A 19,667-nucleotide genomic window follows, 5' to 3' on the forward strand; every position below is an offset into this window, starting at 1 on the left:
AATGTCCTCCTGGGTCATATGTAACGCCAAATCTTCATAAACTTAAATGCTGATTAGAGACTCAGTCTGTTTGTCTGCCTTGCCTGTATGTCTGTCTGTCCGTCTCTTGTGAGTAATCTTATATGACTGAGTGGAACAGATTGATGCCATATGTAATCAGCTGATTCTGGGAAAAAAATAAAAGGTCAAAACGGTCAATCTGCGATAGTATGCACACAACACAGCTTTAAAGCTTTCTTGTTCATTTCCTAGGCAAAATTAGAATTCCCAATTTAAGTCGGAAATGACACATTTGACCCAATCTGAAAGGCTCCGGCCCCATTTCAAAATTGGTGGAAAAAACTGGCTCTATGCATTATCATTTACCATGTATTGTCATAAAAATATCACTCGTATCCGCTAGTAATATTTCCTAATATTGCATGGCTATAGGATAATAATTGATCAAAACTGTCGCTGAATAATAATCCACTCTGTGTATTTTTCGTGCGGACTGCATTCAGTGAGGGCGGATTTTTTTTTCATTGGAGCTTTTTCATGCTACGAATAATAAGGTGTTAATTCGTTTTAATTACCCAAAATGTACGAGGAAATCACCCGTTTTATGTCATATGGAACAAGAACAAAGTGAAACATTAACCTGATTTTTGTCGCGGAAACTCGTTTATTTTTTACTTGACTTAATTCACTGCCTTAGTATTAGAAATAGTTAACAAGAGGGAACAACTGCAAAAGGCTGTTAAGTGACATACTGTTTTCTAGCTATTTTTACGTCTTTAAAATAGCCAAAAATTACACAACAGAAGTTTATCATCATAAAATAGCAAAAAGGGATGCGCATGTATGGAACTGAAAAGTGAACTCGAAGAACTGAAATTATTCCGGGACTTAACACATTAAAAAAACATTCTGTACTATTGTATTTGATAATCATTTTCAAACAGTCGGACAACGATACGTGCTTTAGAATACTAAAAAATTCAGTAGAATATATTAATATTATTTTAAATCTGTGTTTTCGGAATAACTCCGCCATGAAAGCTCAGCTAGTGTTCGATGTTCTAAAGGCGGTAGCTGTGCGGCTTGTGCTACTCGTGCATAGCCTCCTGGTCATCTGGTTGGCCGCCTCAATCACCCACCGGAAGCAGCTCTGGCTGCTGGCGATTGTGGACCTGGGGATGCTCGTAGAGGCTGTGTTTACCGTCGGCAAAAACAAGGCACAGGAATGGAAATGGTACGTCTGCTGTTTACTAGTTTAGTTTTAACTGATTTATTTTACAACGATTGTTAAAAAAGTTAATACGAACATATTGTATTAATCACTCTCGTTGGCACGATTTTACGCGAGAGTGAGGTCTTGTGTTGTGGGAAAACCGGACCACCCACAGAAAACCTACTTGTCCGGCTTGTCATGGTGACCACTATTATAACCAAACTCCTAGCCCCCAGGCCGGTAATCGAACCCGGGTCGCCTTGGTGTCTGGAATTACTGTTCAAAGACAAACGCTTGAAATTGTAATAAACACTTTTAAAAAATACTGTTGACTTTTTTATAGATAGCATTTACTGCTGGTTATCTTATTGAACGCATCATTAAAATACAAGCAAATCTAAAATATTTCACACATGTAGAAGCAGAAAATAGCATTGTCTTTTATAGGCTAAGACATATTTTCATATCTTTTCTGTCAAAAAAAGCTATTTAGGAATATCGTCACTTTTGACATTTGTTTGTTTACATCGGTTGTGACCCGTGGTGACCCATGTGAGAACCCCTTTAAGCCACGTGATTCCTCACCCTAATGTAAAGTCTCGAATACCCATGTCATTTCAATGTATTGTTGAAAACCCAACAACAAGAAATGGGGCATAGATAACTCATTAGGATGTCAAGTACTGCATTTGATTATAAACAAGAACAAGTTAAAAGATGGATTTAGGATATATTAATTCTACGTCATTAACACCCAAACTTCACAGAGCCACTCTCCCAATGTAATTTTGTTATAAAATGCATATATGCTAGCAATATATCATATCTTGTATTGATTGTTACGTTTAATTCATGTTATGCACTTGAAACATGTCGATATCAATCGATTTTAGGTAAGGCAAAAAGTCCTTTGTTTCCAGTTACATCTAAAAATAGTTTTCAGACTCATGCCTCCGTCAATGGGAATGCTCAACAGATTCACATTGAATCATTTAGAAGAGCTCTAACAAAGAAGATAACACAACTGCCAAATTTTCATTAAGTAACGCAAACAACCGCAAAACTCTAATTTATTCATTTATTGTTTTATAAGTTATTTAGGAGGTTCCGCATGCGCACTGGTTTGTTTAAAGACATTCGCAAGGCATTTCGTGCTGAACACTAAGATTTTTTTTTATTAGCGCAAAACACTAGCAAATACATACTGTAAACATATGTAAAACCTCAGGCCATTATTTGAAAAGAAGTTTATGAATGTTAAATACACGAGGGGTGTTCATGATATAATTAAATTAGGGTCATATTTCAGAGCATGTATATTGATGTCTAGGTATTTAAAAACATATTTCGATTAATTAACCTAAATTCCTCTAATTACTCAAAAGCGTTCGAATCTTTTTTGGAAATAGAAGGTGGTTTATGAATCTCCTTTTTAAGGTATGGACAATGTTCAGGCAAAGGTCAACACATAAAAACATCTTTTGTATATTTTCCCACTCCAGAACTGTTTTTTTATATAAATTGCGTATCTTTGTTTAAAGTCTTCATACGAAGCAAAATGTTTTGCTTAAAATATAAAGACTTAAATCAAAGATAACTTTTCGCTCACTACACCATTTTAAATGAAACAAAGGCCAGTCTATGCCGCTTAAAGAGACCCACCTTTGTTTTATAACCGGAGTTTGATAAGGTGATTAGTTTCATCAAACACTTCGACAAACCTGTTTCCAAAACAATGTTTTGACAGTGCTCCGTCAGACGGCCGTATCGTAAAATGGTTTGTCGAAGTGTTATAAGAAATTAAACTATCAATCAAAATTTGGTAAAAGACCGAAGGCGTGGCTCCGTAAGCGGGACTGCGCTATGTTTCATTTAAAATGGTAAAGAAAATGGTTATCATTGTTATAAGTCTTCAATCGAAGCAAAATATTTATGACGTAATTTATCACGTGGTATACACACACTGTAACCGGGCGGACAGCCACGGTGCTTTCTCCCGTTACGCTTTATACACTTCGAGCATAGCGCAGAAGTGTATGGGGGTATTTGACGGCAGTGGCGTAGCTACATAAAGCCCTTGTAGGCCAGAGCCTGCAACTTTTTTGAAAAAAAGAGACAAATTTAAGTATCCAAAAGACGTTAAAAGTTGGTACAAGTAGCTCCCTTGCCAGGCGCTCGGCATTTAAAGAGTTGTGCTTGGAAAAGTGGTGTACTCAGTACTGGTTTTACACCGAGCACGAAAAAGAACCATCGGGTCTCTTCGAAAAAGAGCTAGGGTATCGCACCCGGACTTCCTTGTATCCCGCCACTGTCTCGTCAGCGTGCTGTCCCTTCAGCAAAAACAAAGGACCCCGTTGGAAATAAGTGCTTGCACTTCCACGGGTTATCCTTGACCGCAAGGTCTAAAGATATACATACATACATACATACATATAACCCAAAAATGGAATAAAAACTAATAGCTACTCAAACACTTGAACAAAAGTATGTGGTTTGTGTTAACCAAAGCACGTTTGATGTTATTTAAACTACGTGCAGGTTGTATTGCTTGACTTTGTTGTCATTGCAAATATAATTAAGTGTGTTTAATGTGCATATAAAAGTCCCAAAACTCACAAAGAACCACTGGGCCTACCAGTTTTTAAGGCCTAGCTACGCCCCTGGACGATGGCCATTTCTTTAATAGACATCATTCTGTAGATTATAGCATGGTTTTTTTGTGTGTTTTTTTCTTTCTTTTTGTTAACTACGATGATATAGCATCCAGTAAAAGAAACTTTACTTATATTGCTAGTGTACTAACTACTAAAAACCTAACTAAACCCCATGTAACCCCCTCCACCTGCAGGTTTTGCCCCTGCTTCCTGTTCTACCTAATGGGCACGGTCCCCGGCATCTGGATCCTCGAGCTTAACCGGATGTACGACTACCAGGACCGTCTCCAAAGCAACGGAACATCCCAGCTCCGCCAGAAACTCGAGGATATTCAGGGGGTAAGATGTGTAACTGTTCTCGCAAGTATATATACGAACTATTTATCTTTCATAAAATTGGTAAAAATTTTCTCGTAAAAAACGGCCCTTGGTTTTTTCAGTGTATCGATATATAAGCAAAATACAACCTACATTTGCAGCCAATAAAATTGCAGATAGGCAATCGTTCAGTACTAGAATTTATCCTGAAGAATTTCACCTTTCACGGTTGTTTAAAAGTCCGCTTACTGCGATTCATCAGATACACACTCGCTGTGTCAGATTTTGCGTTGACAATATGTCAGCCAATGAGGTTGTATTCTTAGTTAGTTTGATGACCTAAATTAAATCTTAATTCTAAATAATCCTAAATATCATTATTAATTATCACGTCGCACACTCAACCCATTCTTAATCATTAAGATTTTAATTCATATCATCAATTACATACAATGTACATGGCAGTTGCATTGTTCGCCATCATGTTTTTCGACAGTTTTTAAGAATAGTTAAAAGTCTACTTTGTGTAAGATCAGGCGTACCTGTATGATATTGAATTGTACGCACGTACACACGAACGAGTGGGAGGAGACGCTTTAGGACTTCTTTATATAATAAATAACTGAAAGAATGCCTGGTCATGATATCTAAGCCTTTGACATTTCGTAGGAACCGATTTTGGTCTGTACGCCCGGGTATATTGTAGTATGGTTAGGCCCTGCATTTATTTTCTTTGAAATGAGAACGCGTGCACGCTCTCTTATTATACCAGAAGAAAACAGGTTAACAGGTACAAATGTTTATTTTCAAGGAAATACAATAATGCATACGAAAATACAGTAATCGAGTCAAACAAAAAGCAGAGAGAGAGAGAGAGAGAGAGAGAGAGGGGGGGGGGGGGGAGAGAGAGAGAGAGAGAGAGAGAGAGAGAGAGAGAGAGAGAGAGAGAGAGACGGGGGATACATTTAGCACATTCCTAGTACACTACAACTTAAACACAGTCGAGTCTTGACATCATGAAACTGTCCATTTCGTCATCTTCTGACGTCACACATTGGTTTCGATGGCAACCAAACATTTCTTTAATGAACTCGTCGCTATATTTTCCTTCTTCCGGTTTGTTTGCGACAGTGAATGTATCGTTACAAATGAAGTCGCGTTGAAATCCAACCGGAACTGGTGTCGAATTCTCGACGTCATGGCTTCCGACAAAAGCTGCGTTGAGGTCAACGGAAGTGACACTTCTGACGTCAATTCCTTCATCACTGTCGGAATCACGGGACGTCTTCATAAATGCGTGGTCAAGATCATGTGAGTCCATGTCCGAATTTACAATCGATTGGCAACTATCATCCAGGGAAAATTCGTCAGATGTATCCGACTCAGACTCGCTATCCGAATCAGTGTTTGTGTCCCAGATATACTGACAGCGCACCAACAACCCAGAGCTCGTTCGACTAACGTCAGATCCGTCCCCACAACGCTCAGTACATTTGGATTGATTGCCGCGTTTTCTTGAGGAAATGGATTTAGAAGGCTTTCGTGCAAACACCGTGTTGGCACTTTTGAGATCACTGAAGAACTTTGCCAAGACAAACTGCTTTCCATTCATACATTGTGTGGAGAGTTTGTCCATATTCTGGAGGTTTGCTGTTTCAGGAGAGAACAGTGGTACACGTCCATTGTTTCGCTTTATAACAAGATTTTGTGGATCTTTCTGTTCCCTGGCCATGAATAGATCGTCGATGCGACCTTCAGCGGAAAGTTCTTTCAGCTTAAGACCTCTGCGCGGTTCAGACGACCGGGCCTCCTTCCGGTCGACGAGGAAGGAAAAGTTGCGGCCCTCACAGCCCCATGACCGCCACACCTTCACCACCAGCTCGCGTCCGTGGACGGCCCTCATGTGATTCGACGTCATCTCATAGACAGCAAACTGGGAGGGTTGCACGCGCAGTCCTTCTAAGTGCACGAGCATTTCAATGACGTCATCACAGGTTGTGTACTTGGTGACCTTTAGCACAACCTGTTTGCCATTGAAATTGAATGGAATTCGGTATTTGCAGAAGTCAGAAAACCCCATCTGAAAATAAAAATAAATAAAGTAAATATAAATAGATTAAATAGATAAATAGATAAATAAAAATATGATGAAATAAAAAATAAAATAAATAGATTAGAAAACTGGAAAAAAAATGTTGGTAAGATTAAAGCCGTGGAAAATACACTTGTTTAGGATATTTGGATTTTAAAGGATTCAAACATATTTATTAAGTAACGTTAAGAAAAGAAAACTATAACGAAACTAGTTCACACTCAGTCTTACATTATCTGAATAGAAATGCCTGTGAAGTATCCTTTGATCCTTAAAGTAATAATTAGGATATTTGTTTGTTCGATGTTTCTCCTTGAAAACTTTTAGAATGTATGATACTTTGAAGACCTCTCTCAACCTTTTTATACCTATTTTTTCGAACCTTCGTTTTAATTATAATGAAGTAACGTGTAAATTATTGTCGTCTGCTATCAGCATCCATCGTACTGAAGCGCGAGTTTTGTTGTCACGTGTACAAGATAAGATGAGATGGAACAAGATACTAGCTCGTGCTTTAAATTAGTAAGGACAATTAGTGGCAATTATCCTGTCCTCTCTTCGAACTGAATATTATCAAAACAAAGGTACATCAGATTTGTTGTTCTGATATACATTTTACTTGCTTTATTGCAATTAGAAAATGAATGGAACATGTTAATTAAAAGTTAATTTACAAGTTTTTTGACAACGAGCCGACACATGTTTAACTAAGATTTTAGACAAATTTATATTTGGATGTGTCTTTTTTTAAATACATTTGGAGTAGTTTGTGAAAAACGTGCCATATATAATAATTTTGAAAGTTTTTAATTATTTTATTTTCTTTATTTGGTTTGCTAATACTTTAAGAAGGAATGTCAAGAAAATAATAGAATACGGCACTTATTAAAAAACACATGAGCTACTTGTGGGCTCTATAAAGTTGTGAAGACATCATTTGTTGATTTGAAATACAAAAAAATGGTTAAACTACTAAAATGTAAAAAGACGCAATAAAAACTATGACTGATGTATCACAAGTTGAACGTGAACTTGATGTATTAGTAGTTTCACGTGTACTTGATGTATCAGTAGTTGTACGTGTACTTGATGTATCAGTAGTTGTACGTGTACTTGATGAATCAGTAGTTGTACGTGTACTTGATGTATCAGTAGTTGTACGTGTACTTGATGTATCACAAGTTGTACGTGTACTTGATGTATCAGTAGTTGTACGTGTACTTGATGTATCAGTAGTTGTAAGTGTACTTGATGTATCAGTAGTTGTAAGTGTACTTGATGTATCAGTAGTTGTACGTGTACTTGATGTATCAGTAGTAGTACGTGTACTTGATGTATCAGTAGCTGTACGTGTACTTGATGTATCAGTAGTTGTACGTGTACTTGATGTATCAGTAGTTGTACGTGTACTTGATGTATCAGTAGTTGTACGTGTACTTGATGTATCAGTAGTTGTACGTGTACTTGATGTATCAGTAGTTGTATGTGTACTTGATGTATCAGTAGTTGTACGTGTACTTGATGTATCAGTAGTTGTACGTGTACTTGATGTATTAGTAGTTGTACGTGTACTTGATGAATCAGTAGTTGTAAGTGTGCTTGATGTATCAGTAGTTGTACGTGTACTTGATGTATCAGTAGTTGTACGTGTACTTGATGTATCACAAGTTGTACGTGTACTTGATGTATCAGTAGTTGTACGTGTACTTGATGTATCAGTAGTTGTAAGTGTACTTGATGTATCAGTAGTTGTAAGTGTACTTGATGTTTCAGTAGTGGTACGTGTACTTGATGTATCAGTAGCAGTAAGTGTACTTGATGAACCAGTAGTAGTAAGTGTACTTGATGTATCAGTAGTTGTACGTGTACTTGATGTATCAGTAGTTGTACGTGTACTTGATGTATCAGTAGTAGTACGTGTACTTGATGTATCAGTAGTTGTACGTGTACTTGATGTATCAGTAGTTGTACGTGTAGTTGATGTATCAGTAGTTGTACGTGTACTTGATGTATCAGAAGTTGTACATGTACTTGATGTATCAGTAGGTGTACGTGTACTTGATGTATCAGTAGGTGTACGTGTACTTGATGTATCAGTAGTTGTACGTGTACTTGATGTATCAGTAGTTGTACGTGTACTTGATGTATCAGTAGTAGTACGTGTACTTGATGTATCAGTAGGTGTACGTGTACTTGATGTATCAGTAGGTGTACGTGTACTCGATGTATCAGTAGTTGTACGTGTACTTGATGTATCAGTAGTTGTACGTGTACTTGATGTATCAGTAGCTGTACGTGTACTTGATGTATCAGTAGTTGTACGTGTACTTGATGTATCAGTAGGTGTACGTGTACTTGATGTATCAGTAGTTGTACGTGTACTTGATGTATCAGTAGTTGTACGTGTACTTGATGTATCAGTAGTTGTACGTGTACTTGATGTATCAGTAGTTGTACGTGTACTTGATGTATCAGTAGTTGTACGTGTACTTGATGTATCAGAAGTTGTACATGCACTTGCAGTATAAGTACGTGTACTCGATGTATCAGTAGTTGTACGTGTACTTGATGTATCAGTAGTTGTACATGTACTTGATGTATCAGAAGTTGTACATGCACTTGAAGTATTGGTACGTGTACTTGATGTATCAGTAGTTGTACGTGTATTTGATGTATCAGTAGTTGTACGTGTACTTGATGTATCAGAAGTTGTACATGCACTTGAAGTATTGGTACGTGTACTTGATGTATCAGTAGTTGTACGTGTACTTGATGTATCAGTAGTAGTACGTGTACTTGATGTATCAGTAGTTGTACATGTACTTGATGTATCAGAAGTTGTACATGTACTTGATGTATCAGAAGTTGTACGTGTACTTGATGTATCAGTAGTTGTACATGTACTTGATGTATCAGAAGTTGTACATGTACTTGATGTATCAGTAGTTGTACATGTACTTGATGTATCAGAAGTTGTACATGTACTTGATGTATCAGAAGTTGTACATGCACTTGAAGTATTGGTACGTGTACTTGATGTATCAGTAGTTGTACGTGTACTTGATGTATCAGTAGTTGTACGTGTACTTGATGTATCAGTAGTAGTACGTGTACTTGATGTATCAGTAGTTGTACGTGTACTTGATGTATCAGTAGTTGTACGTGTACTTGATGTATCAGTAGTTGTACGTGTAGTTGATGTATCAGTAGTTGTACATGTACTTGATGTATCAGAAGTTGTACATGCACTTGATGTATCAGTAGTTGTACGTGTACTTGATGTATCAGTAGTTGTACGTGTACTTGATGTATCAGTAGTTGTACGTGTACTTGATGTATCAGAAGTTGTACATGCACTTGAAGTATTGGTACGTGTACTTGATGTATCAGTAGTTGTACATGTACTTGATGTATCAGTAGTTGTACATGTACTTGATGTATCAGTAGGTGTACGTGTACTTGATGTATCAGAAGTTGTACATGTACTTGATGTATCAGTAGTTGTACGTGTACTTGATGTATCAGTAGTTGTACGTGTACTTGATGTATCAGTAGTTGTACATGTACTTGATGTATCAGTAGGTGTACGTGTACTTGATGTATCAGTAGTTGTACGTGTACTTGATGTTTCAGTAGTTGTACGTGTACTTGATGTATCAGAAGTTGTACATGTACTTGATGTATCAGTAGTTGTACGTGTACTTGATGTATCAGAAGTTGTACATGTACTTGATGTATCAGTAGTTGTACGTGTACTTGATGTATCAGTAGTTGTACGTGTACTTGATGTATCAGTAGGTGTACGTGTACTTGATGTATCAGTAGTTGTACGTGTACTTGGTGTATCAGAAGTTGTACATGTACTTGATGTATCAGTAGTTGTACGTGTACTTGATGTATCAGTAGGTGTACGTGTACTTGATGTATCAGTAGTTGTACGTGTACTTGATGTATCAGTAGTTGTACGTGTACTTGATGTATCAGAAGTTGTACGTGTACTTGATGTATCAGTAGTTGTACGTGTACTTGATGTATCAGAAGTTGTACGTGTACTTGATGTATCAGAAGTTGTACGTGTACTTGATGTATCAGAAGTTGTACGTGTACTTGATGTATCAGAAGTTGTACGTGTACTTGATGTATCAGAAGTTGTACGTGTACTTGATGTATCAGAAGTTGTACGTGTACTTGATGTATCAGTAGTTGTACGTGTACTTGATGTATCAGAAGTTGTACGTGTACTTGATGTATCAGTAGTTGTACGTGTACTTGATGTATCAGTAGTTGTACGTGTACTTGATGTATCAGAAGTTGTACATGTACTTGATGTATCAGAAGTTGTACGTGTAGTTGATGTATCAGAAGTTGTACATGTACTTGATGTATCAGTAGTAGTACGTGTAGTTGATGTATCAGAAGTTGTACGTGTACTTGATGTATCAGTAGTAGTACGTGTACTTGATGTATCAGAAGTTGTACGTGTACTTGATGTATCAGAAGTTGTACATGTACTTGATGTATCAGTAGTAGTACGTGTACTTGATGTATCAGAAGTTGTACGTGTACTTGATGTATCAGAAGTTGTACGTGTACTTGATGTATCAGAAGTTGTACATGTACTTGATGTATCAGTAGTAGTACGTGTACTTGATGTATCAGTAGTTGTACGTGTACTTGATGTATCAGAAGTTGTACATGCACTTGAAGTATTGGTACGTGTACTTGATGTATCAGTAGTTGTACGTGTACTTGATGTATCAGTAGTTGTACATGTACTTGATGTATCAGTAGCTGTACGTGTACTTGATGTATCAGTAGTTGTACGTGTACTTGATGTATCAGTAGTTGTACGTGTACTTGATGTATCAGAAGTTGTACGTGTACTTGATGTATCAGTAGTTGTACGTGTACTTGATGTATCAGAAGTTGTACATGTACTTGATGTATCAGTAGTTGTACGTGTACTTGATGTATCAGAAGTTGTACGTGTACTTGATGTATCAGAAGTTGTACGTGTACTTGATGTATCAGAAGTTGTACGTGTACTTGATGTATCAGTAGGTGTACGTGTACTTGATGTATCAGTAGTTGTACGTGTACTTGATGTATCAGAAGTTGTACGTGTACTTGATGTATCAGAAGTTGAACGTGTACTTGATGTATCAGTAGTTGTACGTGTACTTGATGTATCAGTAGTTGTACGTGTACTTGATGTATCAGAAGTTGTACGTGTACTTGATGTATCAGTAGTTGTACGTGTACTTGATGTATCAGTAGGTGTACGTGTACTCGATGTATCAGTAGTTGTACGTGTACTTGATGTATCAGAAGTTGTACATGTACTTGATGTATCAGAAGTTGTACGTGTACTTGATGTATCAGAAGTTGTACATGCACTTGAAGTATTGGTACGTGTACTTGATGTATCAGTAGTTGTACGTGTACTTGATGTATCAGTAGTTGTACATGTACTTGATGTTTCAGTAGTTGTACGTGTACTTGATGTATCAGTAGTTGAACGTGTACTTGATGTATCAGTAGTTGTACGTGTACTTGATGTTTCAGTAGTTGTACGTGTACTTGATGTTTCAGTAGTTGTACGTGTACTCGATGTATCAGTAGTTGTACGTGTACTTGATGTATCAGTAGTTGTACGTGTACTTAATGTTTCAATAGTTGTACGTGTACTTGATGTATCAGTAGTTGTGTTCGTTTTTTGTGACACCATATTTGCTTTCTGAATTTAAACAGTCCTTGATGTTCAATCATTTTTGACTTGTACATGTGTCAACAAAAACATGTGCTTCCGTACGATGGACGCTGATAGCAGACGACAATGCTAAACACGAAACTCCATCATAATCAAATGTTCAGAATTGGGTATACCGTATAAGAGTAAGAAAGCCCACATTTGGATCACCAATCTTACAGAAAGATTTCATGGTATTGTAGTATGCCTAGGTACGCCCCTGATTATTTTCTTTCAAAATAAATTGTTTTAACACTCACTCATTCTTTTGCAAGAAGAAAACACGTTAACAAGCACGTGTTTATTTACAAGGAAACACAATCATGTATAAGAAAGCACAGTTATCAAAGAAACATAATAATCCATTAAATGGATACAGTAATCGAGTCAAACAAAATGCAGAGAGAGAGAGAGAGAGAGAGAGAGAGAGAGAGAGAGAGAGAGAGAGAGAGAGAGAGAGGGGGGGGGGGGGGGGAGAGAGAGAGAGAGAGAGAGAGAGAGAGAGAGAGAGAGAGAGAGAGAGAGAGACGGAGATACATTAAGCACATTACTTCTAAACTTGAACTTATACAGAGTCGAGTCTTGACATCATGAAACTGTTCATATCGTCATCCTCTGACGTCACACATTGGTTTCGATGACAACCAAACAATTCCTTAATGAACTCGTCGCTATATTTTCTTTCTTCCGGTTTGTTTGTGACTGTGAATGTATCGTTACACATGAGGTCGCGTTGAGGTCCATCCGGAACAGGTGTCGAATTCTCGACGTCATGGCTTCCGACAAAAGCTGCGTTGAGGTCAACGGAAGTGACACTTCTGACGTCAATTCCTTCATCACTGTCGGAATCACGGGACGTCTTTATAAATGCGTGGTCAAGATCATGTGTGTCAACGTCCGAATCTACAGTCCATTGGCAACTGTCATCCAGGGAAAGTTCACGTGATGTATCCGACTCAGACTCGTTATCCGAATCAGTGTTTGTGTCCCAGATATACTGACAGCGCTCCAACAACCCAGAGCTCGTTCGACTAACGTCAGATCCGTCCCCACAACGCTCAGAACATTTGGATTCTTCGCCTCGTTTTCTTGAGGAAAGGGATTTAGAAGCTTTTCGCAAAAACACCGTGTTGGCACTTTTGAGATCACTGAAGAACTTTGCCAAGACAAACTGCTTTCCATTCATACATTGTGTGGAGAGTTTGTCCATATTCTGGAGGTTTGCAGTTTCAGGAGGGCACTGTGGTACACGTCCATTGTTTCGCTTTATAACAAGATTTTGTGGATTCTTTTGTTCCCTGGCCATGAATAGAGCGTCGATGCGACCTTCAGCGGAAAGTTCTTTCAGGTTCAGACCTTTGCGCGGTTCAGAGGACCGGGCCTCCTTCCGGTCGACGAGGAAGGAGAAGTTTCGACCGTCACAGCCCCATGACCGCCACACCTTCACCACCAGCTCGCGTCCGTGGGCGGCCCTCATGTGATTCGACGTCATCTCATATACAGCAAACTGGGAGGGTTGCACGCGCAGTCCTTCTAAGTGGACAAGCATTTCAATGACGTCATCACATGTTGTGTACTTGGTGACCTTTAGCACGACCTGTTTGCCATTGAAATTGAACGGAATTCGGTACTTACAGAAGTCAGAAAACCCCATCTGAAAACAAATAAATCAATAAATAAATAAATATATAAATAAATATATAAATAAATAAATAAATAAATACATAAATAAATTGATGGATGGATGGATGGATGGATGGATGGATGGATAAATAAATAAATAAATAAATAAATAAATAAATAAATAAATAAATAAATAAATAAATTAATTAAAATTAATAGATAGAGGATGGATAAATTGATGATTGATGGATGAAGAAAGAAAGAAAGAAATACATAAATAAGTTAATTTAAAGAAACAAACTTCTAAAGCTTGCATACGATAGTTTGATTATAAGACAATAAAACTATAACGAGACTGAATCAAGGTCTTACCTTTTTGAATAGAAATCCTAGTGAAGTATCCTTTGATCCTAAAACTAATGAATATGATCTGTGTTTGTTCGATGTTTCTCCTTGAAAACTACAAGAATGTATGATACTTCGAAGACTTCTCTCAACCTTCTTATACCCAGTTTTCGAACCTTCGTTTTAATTTAACTGAAGTTAGTTGTAAATTATTAGCGTTGATGCTATCAGCGTCCATCGCACGGAAGCGCGTGTTTTGTTGACACGTGTACAAGTTAGATAAGATGGAACAAGATACTAGCCCGTGCATTAAATTATTTAGAACAATTAGTGGCAATTATCTTGTCCTCTCCCGGCGGATTGAATGCTATCTGTACGAAATAACAACAGATGTATATTTTGATATGTTTTAACGTTGTTATAATTGCAATTGAAACATGTATGGTGTGTGATAATTTAGAATTGCTGTACAATTCCTTGAACATGCTTCAACGACTTCGTTTTTGTGGAATTTCTTTTCAACATTTTGATTTATGTTTGTCCTTAAGTTTTGTTTCTTTGGATATTTTTTTAATTGTTATTACCCATCAATACAGTGTCCAGCCAATCTGAAACGCCTTTTATTGCTGTTCGATAAAATACATTTATAATGTACAAGTGTATTTTTGATTAAATATATTGCCTCTTGAGAAATGGATTGTTTTGTCACTTATATAATTTAGTATTCGTATCTTTTATAATCAAAGTTTCTTATGAAAAATAGAAATATTTTGATCTTGAATGCATAATGTTACAACGTTAAGGCTAAAGTAAACAGTACTTGATTTATTTCTAGAAGCAAATATAGTGTCACAAAAGTGAATATGTTAATATAATACATTCATCATTTCGAAATAGAACAAGAACCTTGATACTTTTTTAACATTTTTTTGTTTTAATAGACATTAAATGACGACTTTTGAGAACGTTTTTTTTTCTTCTCAAATTGTTTTTTTTAAAAGTCATCTACTAAGGGACCTCTGGGTTTATTATTTTCTAGCATAAAACACATACACATTTAAAACACAAGTGCACGTACAAGTAAATTAGGTACATGTACAAGAACTAGTACATCAAGCAAGTAGAAGTACGGACATATATGAAATACATATTCAGGTACTGTTGCATCACATGCACAAACACATGTTGGAACATCAAGTACATATTCAATTATTTCATCTTTAGTAGTGTTTACGCTTATATATTGCATATCAATTAAAGATATGATTTCTTCACACAACCAATTAGCAGTATGCAAATGTTGCATGCACTTTTGAAAATAATGAATTCCGTGTTGCATGTTTTTTGTAGATTTTTTTTTAACTTTCTGCAATTCATATTAAAAAACCTAATTTAAAAATATACGTATGGCAAATTAGTATCTTGTTACGAAACTACTCCAAATATCTTTTTGAAGAAGAAATATAAAAACATAAATTTGTTGAAAATCATAGATAAGCAGTTTTCGGCTTGTTGTCAAAATACAGTGTATCTTGTAAATTATTTTTTAATTAACATGTACCATACATTTTTAATTGCAATAATGACAGCATAATATATATCAGAGCAGAAATCAGATGTACCTTGGTAAAGATAAGATTCATTCGCGAAGAGAGGACAGGATAATTGTCACTAATTGTCCTAAATAATTTAACGCACGAGCTAGTATCTTGTTTCATCTTATCTGACTTGTACACGTGACAACAAAACACGCGCTTCCGTGCGATGGACGCTGATAGCAGACGACAATAATTTGCATGTTACTCTATCATAATTAAATGTTCTGAAATGGGTATAAGAATACAGAGGGCTGCTTTTGGATCATCAAACTTACAGAAATATTACATGAGGACATATCTTGAGTCAGATAACACAAACGTACGAACGAACGGAAAAAACAACTGAATTTAGTTTTATCACAAGTTATATTCGAAATACAGGACGGGATAACTGCAAAAAGGTGAGGATAATTTTCGAATTTCTGAAAGTAGTATGAGTTTTAATTTTTATACAGCATACATTAATTTCTTAATATTTTCTTCATTTTTTTATTTTGTCAAATCTTCAATCCCTTACCATAGAAACTTCACGTACAATGCCTGATATTTAAGTAGTTAAATCTTTATAAACAAGAATACAATTTCTTAAATACTTCATTTAAACAAAAACTAGAGGGCTTTATAGAATTATAAGCATATGATTGACGTTCATAAATGTGGAAAATAATAAAAATTATATTCATTTTCAGATGGGGTTTACTGACTTTTGTAAGTACCGAATTCCGTTCCACTTCAACGAAAAACAGGTCGTGCTCAAAGTTACCAAGTACACAACATGTGATGACGTCATAGAAATGCTCGTGCATCAAGAAGGACTAAGTGTGAAGCCTTCCCAGTTGGCCGTGCACGAGATGACTCCAGGTCACCTGAGGGCTGTCCATGGGCGCGAGCTGGTGGTGAAGGTGTGGCGGTCATGGGGCTGTGAGGGTCGCAATTTCTCCTTCCTTGTTGACTGGAAAACACCCCAACCGGCTGGAGCGCGCGGAGGTTTAAAACTAAAAGCATTGACCGCCGAGGGCCACATCGACGCCTTATTCATGAACAGGGACAGAAATGCGCCACGAAGATCTGTCATAAAGAGAAACAATGGACGTGTATCTTTGACCATCGACGAAACTGCCCATCTCAAGAATGAGAACGAAATATCCGAAAAAGGATTAAATGGAAAACAGTTTGTCTTAGCGAAGTTCTTCAGTGATCTCAAAAGTTCTAACAAGATGTTAGAAACAAAATCTTCAAGCTCCAAATTCTCAAGGAAACGCGGCGATGGATCTGAAACTCCAGTATCTGAGCGACATGGGGACGTATCTGACGTCAGTCGGATGTCGTCTGGGTTGTTGGAGCGCTGTCAGTATATCTGGGACACAAACACTGATTCGGATAGCGATTCTGAATCGGAAGCATCGGGCGAATTTTTCCTGGATGACAGTTGCCAATGGACTGTAGATTCTGACGCCGACTCACATGATCTTGACCACGCATTTATAAAGACGTCCCGTGATTCCGACAGTGATGAAGGAATTGACGTCAGAAGTGTCACTTCCGTTGACCTCAACGCAGCTTTCGTCGGGAGCCATGTCGTCGAGAATTCGACACCTGTTCCGTTTGGAAGTTACCAGAGCGACGCCACCTGTGTCGCTTCGTTTTCGGACTTGAACAAACTGGAAGTAAACATATCTAACGACGAGTTCATTAAAGAACTATTTGGTTGTCATCGAAACTGTGTGACGTCAGAAGATGAAGAAATGGACAGTTTCATGATGTCAAGACTCGACTCTTTCTAAGTTGTACTTTACAAGAATTGATTTAAACGTATTCCCTCTCTCTCTCTCTCCCCCCCTCTCTCTCTCTCTCCCCCCCCCCCCCCTCTCTCTCTCTCTCTCTCTCTCTCTCTCTCCCCCCCCCCTCTCTCTCTCTCTCTCTCTCTCTCTCTCTCTCTCTCTCTCTCTCTCTCTCTCTCTCCCCCCCCTCTCTCTCTCGCTCTCTCTCTCCCCCTCTCTCTCTCTCTCTCTCTCTCTCTCTCTCTCTCTCTCTCTCTCCCCTCTCTCTCTCTCTCTCTCTCTCTCTCTCTCTCTCTCTCTCTCTCTCAAATATGGCTTCATCAGTTTCTGTGCTTTACTGTATGTTTTCTTTTGTTTCATGTCAGTGGTTTATGCATGCTGTTACGTCTGTATCTATTAAAATAAATGCCAACAATGTATTGCAACTTTTTTTTTCGGTCTGTTGTTATAGAATAGCACTACATGACAATACTTACATTTGCAGTCGAAAGTTTTATGAATTAATTCGAACAAAAAATACATCATGGAAACGATACATGGCTTTTCTTTGATGTATTAGTCGGTTTACCGGCCAAATATGATTTGAAATTTGCTTAATGGTTTTGAGCGATGCAAAAGATACGAACATTCTTGAAATGATTAGTTTATATGCAAACGGTTGTAAAATACGACACCGAGCGACAAAGACCACGGAAGCGGTCGTAAATGCACATCCGGTTTAATTGGTCGATTAATGGAAATAGACGATTATCAGAGTTATAGTTGTGGCTACATGTGTGCGTATAGACACTGGTAACATGTGTACCAAATTGCATGCACATATCACGAGTTGGAGGTGTTTGTACAACGACTACGCCAACAACAATGCCACCCCATGGCAATACCTTGATACCTCGATATTGTTGTCTTCGATTGTGCAGTTTGACAAAAATAAAATGTCGAAATAGTAATTTACTCTCAGGAACTATTGAACTTTTTTGTTTGTTCTTTATTGGTCTATTTATACTTTCAGGTCACTATTCCAGCTTTTAAGTTGGCTATAAGCTAAGATTGATGGAAATCGACTCATCTATATATAGTTTTACAGTTATCGAACATACCGCTTTTAACAATTATGTGGCTCTATTCCAGCTGGAGGTGCCAATCGAATTGGAAACAGACACGTGGGTGGTGATTATGGAGCAGCTCTTCCTCTACCTGATGATCCTTGGACGCTGGGCTCTACCCCGGGGCGAAATCACTAGGGGCGAACTGTCCCAGCTGCTCTTCGTCTTCATCGGAATCGCATCAGACATCACGGAGCTGTTCGCGCTATTCGAGGAGAACACGGTCCGCAAAAACACGGGGCTTACTTACGCCATATTGTGCATCTGGTCAATCAGCCTTCTGCAGTTTACATTCGTGCTGACGTCAACGCATAGTCCACGGAAGGCTGTGGCCGCGGCGGCGGCGTTCACGAGGGACGACGAGGATGAAGAAGCGGAAGTGGACGAAGGCTGTGTGAAACATGTGTTTCAGACGGAGGTCTGGAGCATCTGCGTCAACTTCCTGTTCCAGGACGGGCCGTTCCTCGCCGTCCGCCTATACGCAATGATCGCCCTGAAGATACTCACGTACAGCATAATTTTCTTCACGGCGAAGAACGCGCTGCTGGTCATGCTCCTGGTCTATCGACTATCGGTTCTCTGCTGCGAGCGGAAGCGGAAAGTCGCCAATGGAAGCGGAAGTGAGAATGACGTCTCGCGCGAAGTTTCCAAGCAAAGTTTGAGCAAACTCGAACAAGAAAAGGCGAGAGAAAGTATTGTTTCAGCATAATAATGATAAGTTTTACTTTTGAAATAAACGCTTTTGTCGTTTTAATATGTTTTTTTTTTCAGGAGTGCGCGTATTGTGAAGGAGTATAAACTAATGATATTCTGTATATGGTACCAGTACAACACTTTGACGTTTATGTGTTTCAAATATTTCCCTTATATATCTTAAACTTGTACAACTTTCTTTTCTATCGAGTATCAAAACTCTTTTAATAAATATTTACTTCATATGCATTCGTGTTTAATCTTAATGGGTGGTTGAAGTTTTAGAAGTATTGTTAAGGATTTCCAAAACATTTAATTTAGAATACAGCTGTTATTTTCAGTCAATTAAATTGATAAGCAATCATTAAGTGCTAGGCTTAATCATTAATGATTTCAACTTCCGCGGGTGTTTAAAAGTCCTCCTTATGCCACACATCAAATTCTTATTCCCTGCGTCGTTGACAATGAATCAGCCAATGGGGTTGTATGCTAAGT

General features: G+C 37.8%; 1 protein-coding gene across 1 annotated transcript; it reads left to right on the top strand.

Moving 5' to 3' along the window:
• The first annotated feature begins 508 nt into the window (after nt 1–508).
• LOC128222609 (transmembrane protein 26-like) lies at nt 509–19,417 on the top strand. Its single transcript, XM_052931707.1, has 3 exons — nt 509–1,234; nt 4,062–4,206; nt 18,505–19,417. Exons 1-3 carry the CDS (start codon nt 1,035–1,037, stop codon nt 19,186–19,188), a joined length of 1,029 nt encoding a protein of 342 aa, XP_052787667.1. The 5' UTR covers nt 509–1,034; the 3' UTR covers nt 19,189–19,417.
• The last annotated feature ends 250 nt before the right edge of the window (nt 19,418–19,667 follow it).

This window comes from Mya arenaria, chromosome 2, assembly GCF_026914265.1.
Source record: "Mya arenaria isolate MELC-2E11 chromosome 2, ASM2691426v1".
NCBI classification, from domain to species: Eukaryota; Metazoa; Mollusca; class Bivalvia; order Myida; family Myidae; genus Mya; species Mya arenaria.

What these genes read in the sequence shown, in the direction of transcription:
- LOC128222609 (XM_052931707.1), top strand. Translation starts at nt 1,035, where the DNA reads ATGAAAGCTCAGCTAGTGTTCGATGTTCTAAAGGCGGTAGCTGTGCGG. An exon ending in AAGGCACAGGAATGGAAATG is followed by an intron (nt 1,235 to 4,061) that starts GTACGTCTGCTG and finishes CTCCACCTGCAG; the next exon opens with GTTTTGCCCCTGCTTCCTGT. An exon ending in AACTCGAGGATATTCAGGGG is followed by an intron (nt 4,207 to 18,504) that starts GTAAGATGTGTA and finishes GCTCTATTCCAG; the next exon opens with CTGGAGGTGCCAATCGAATT.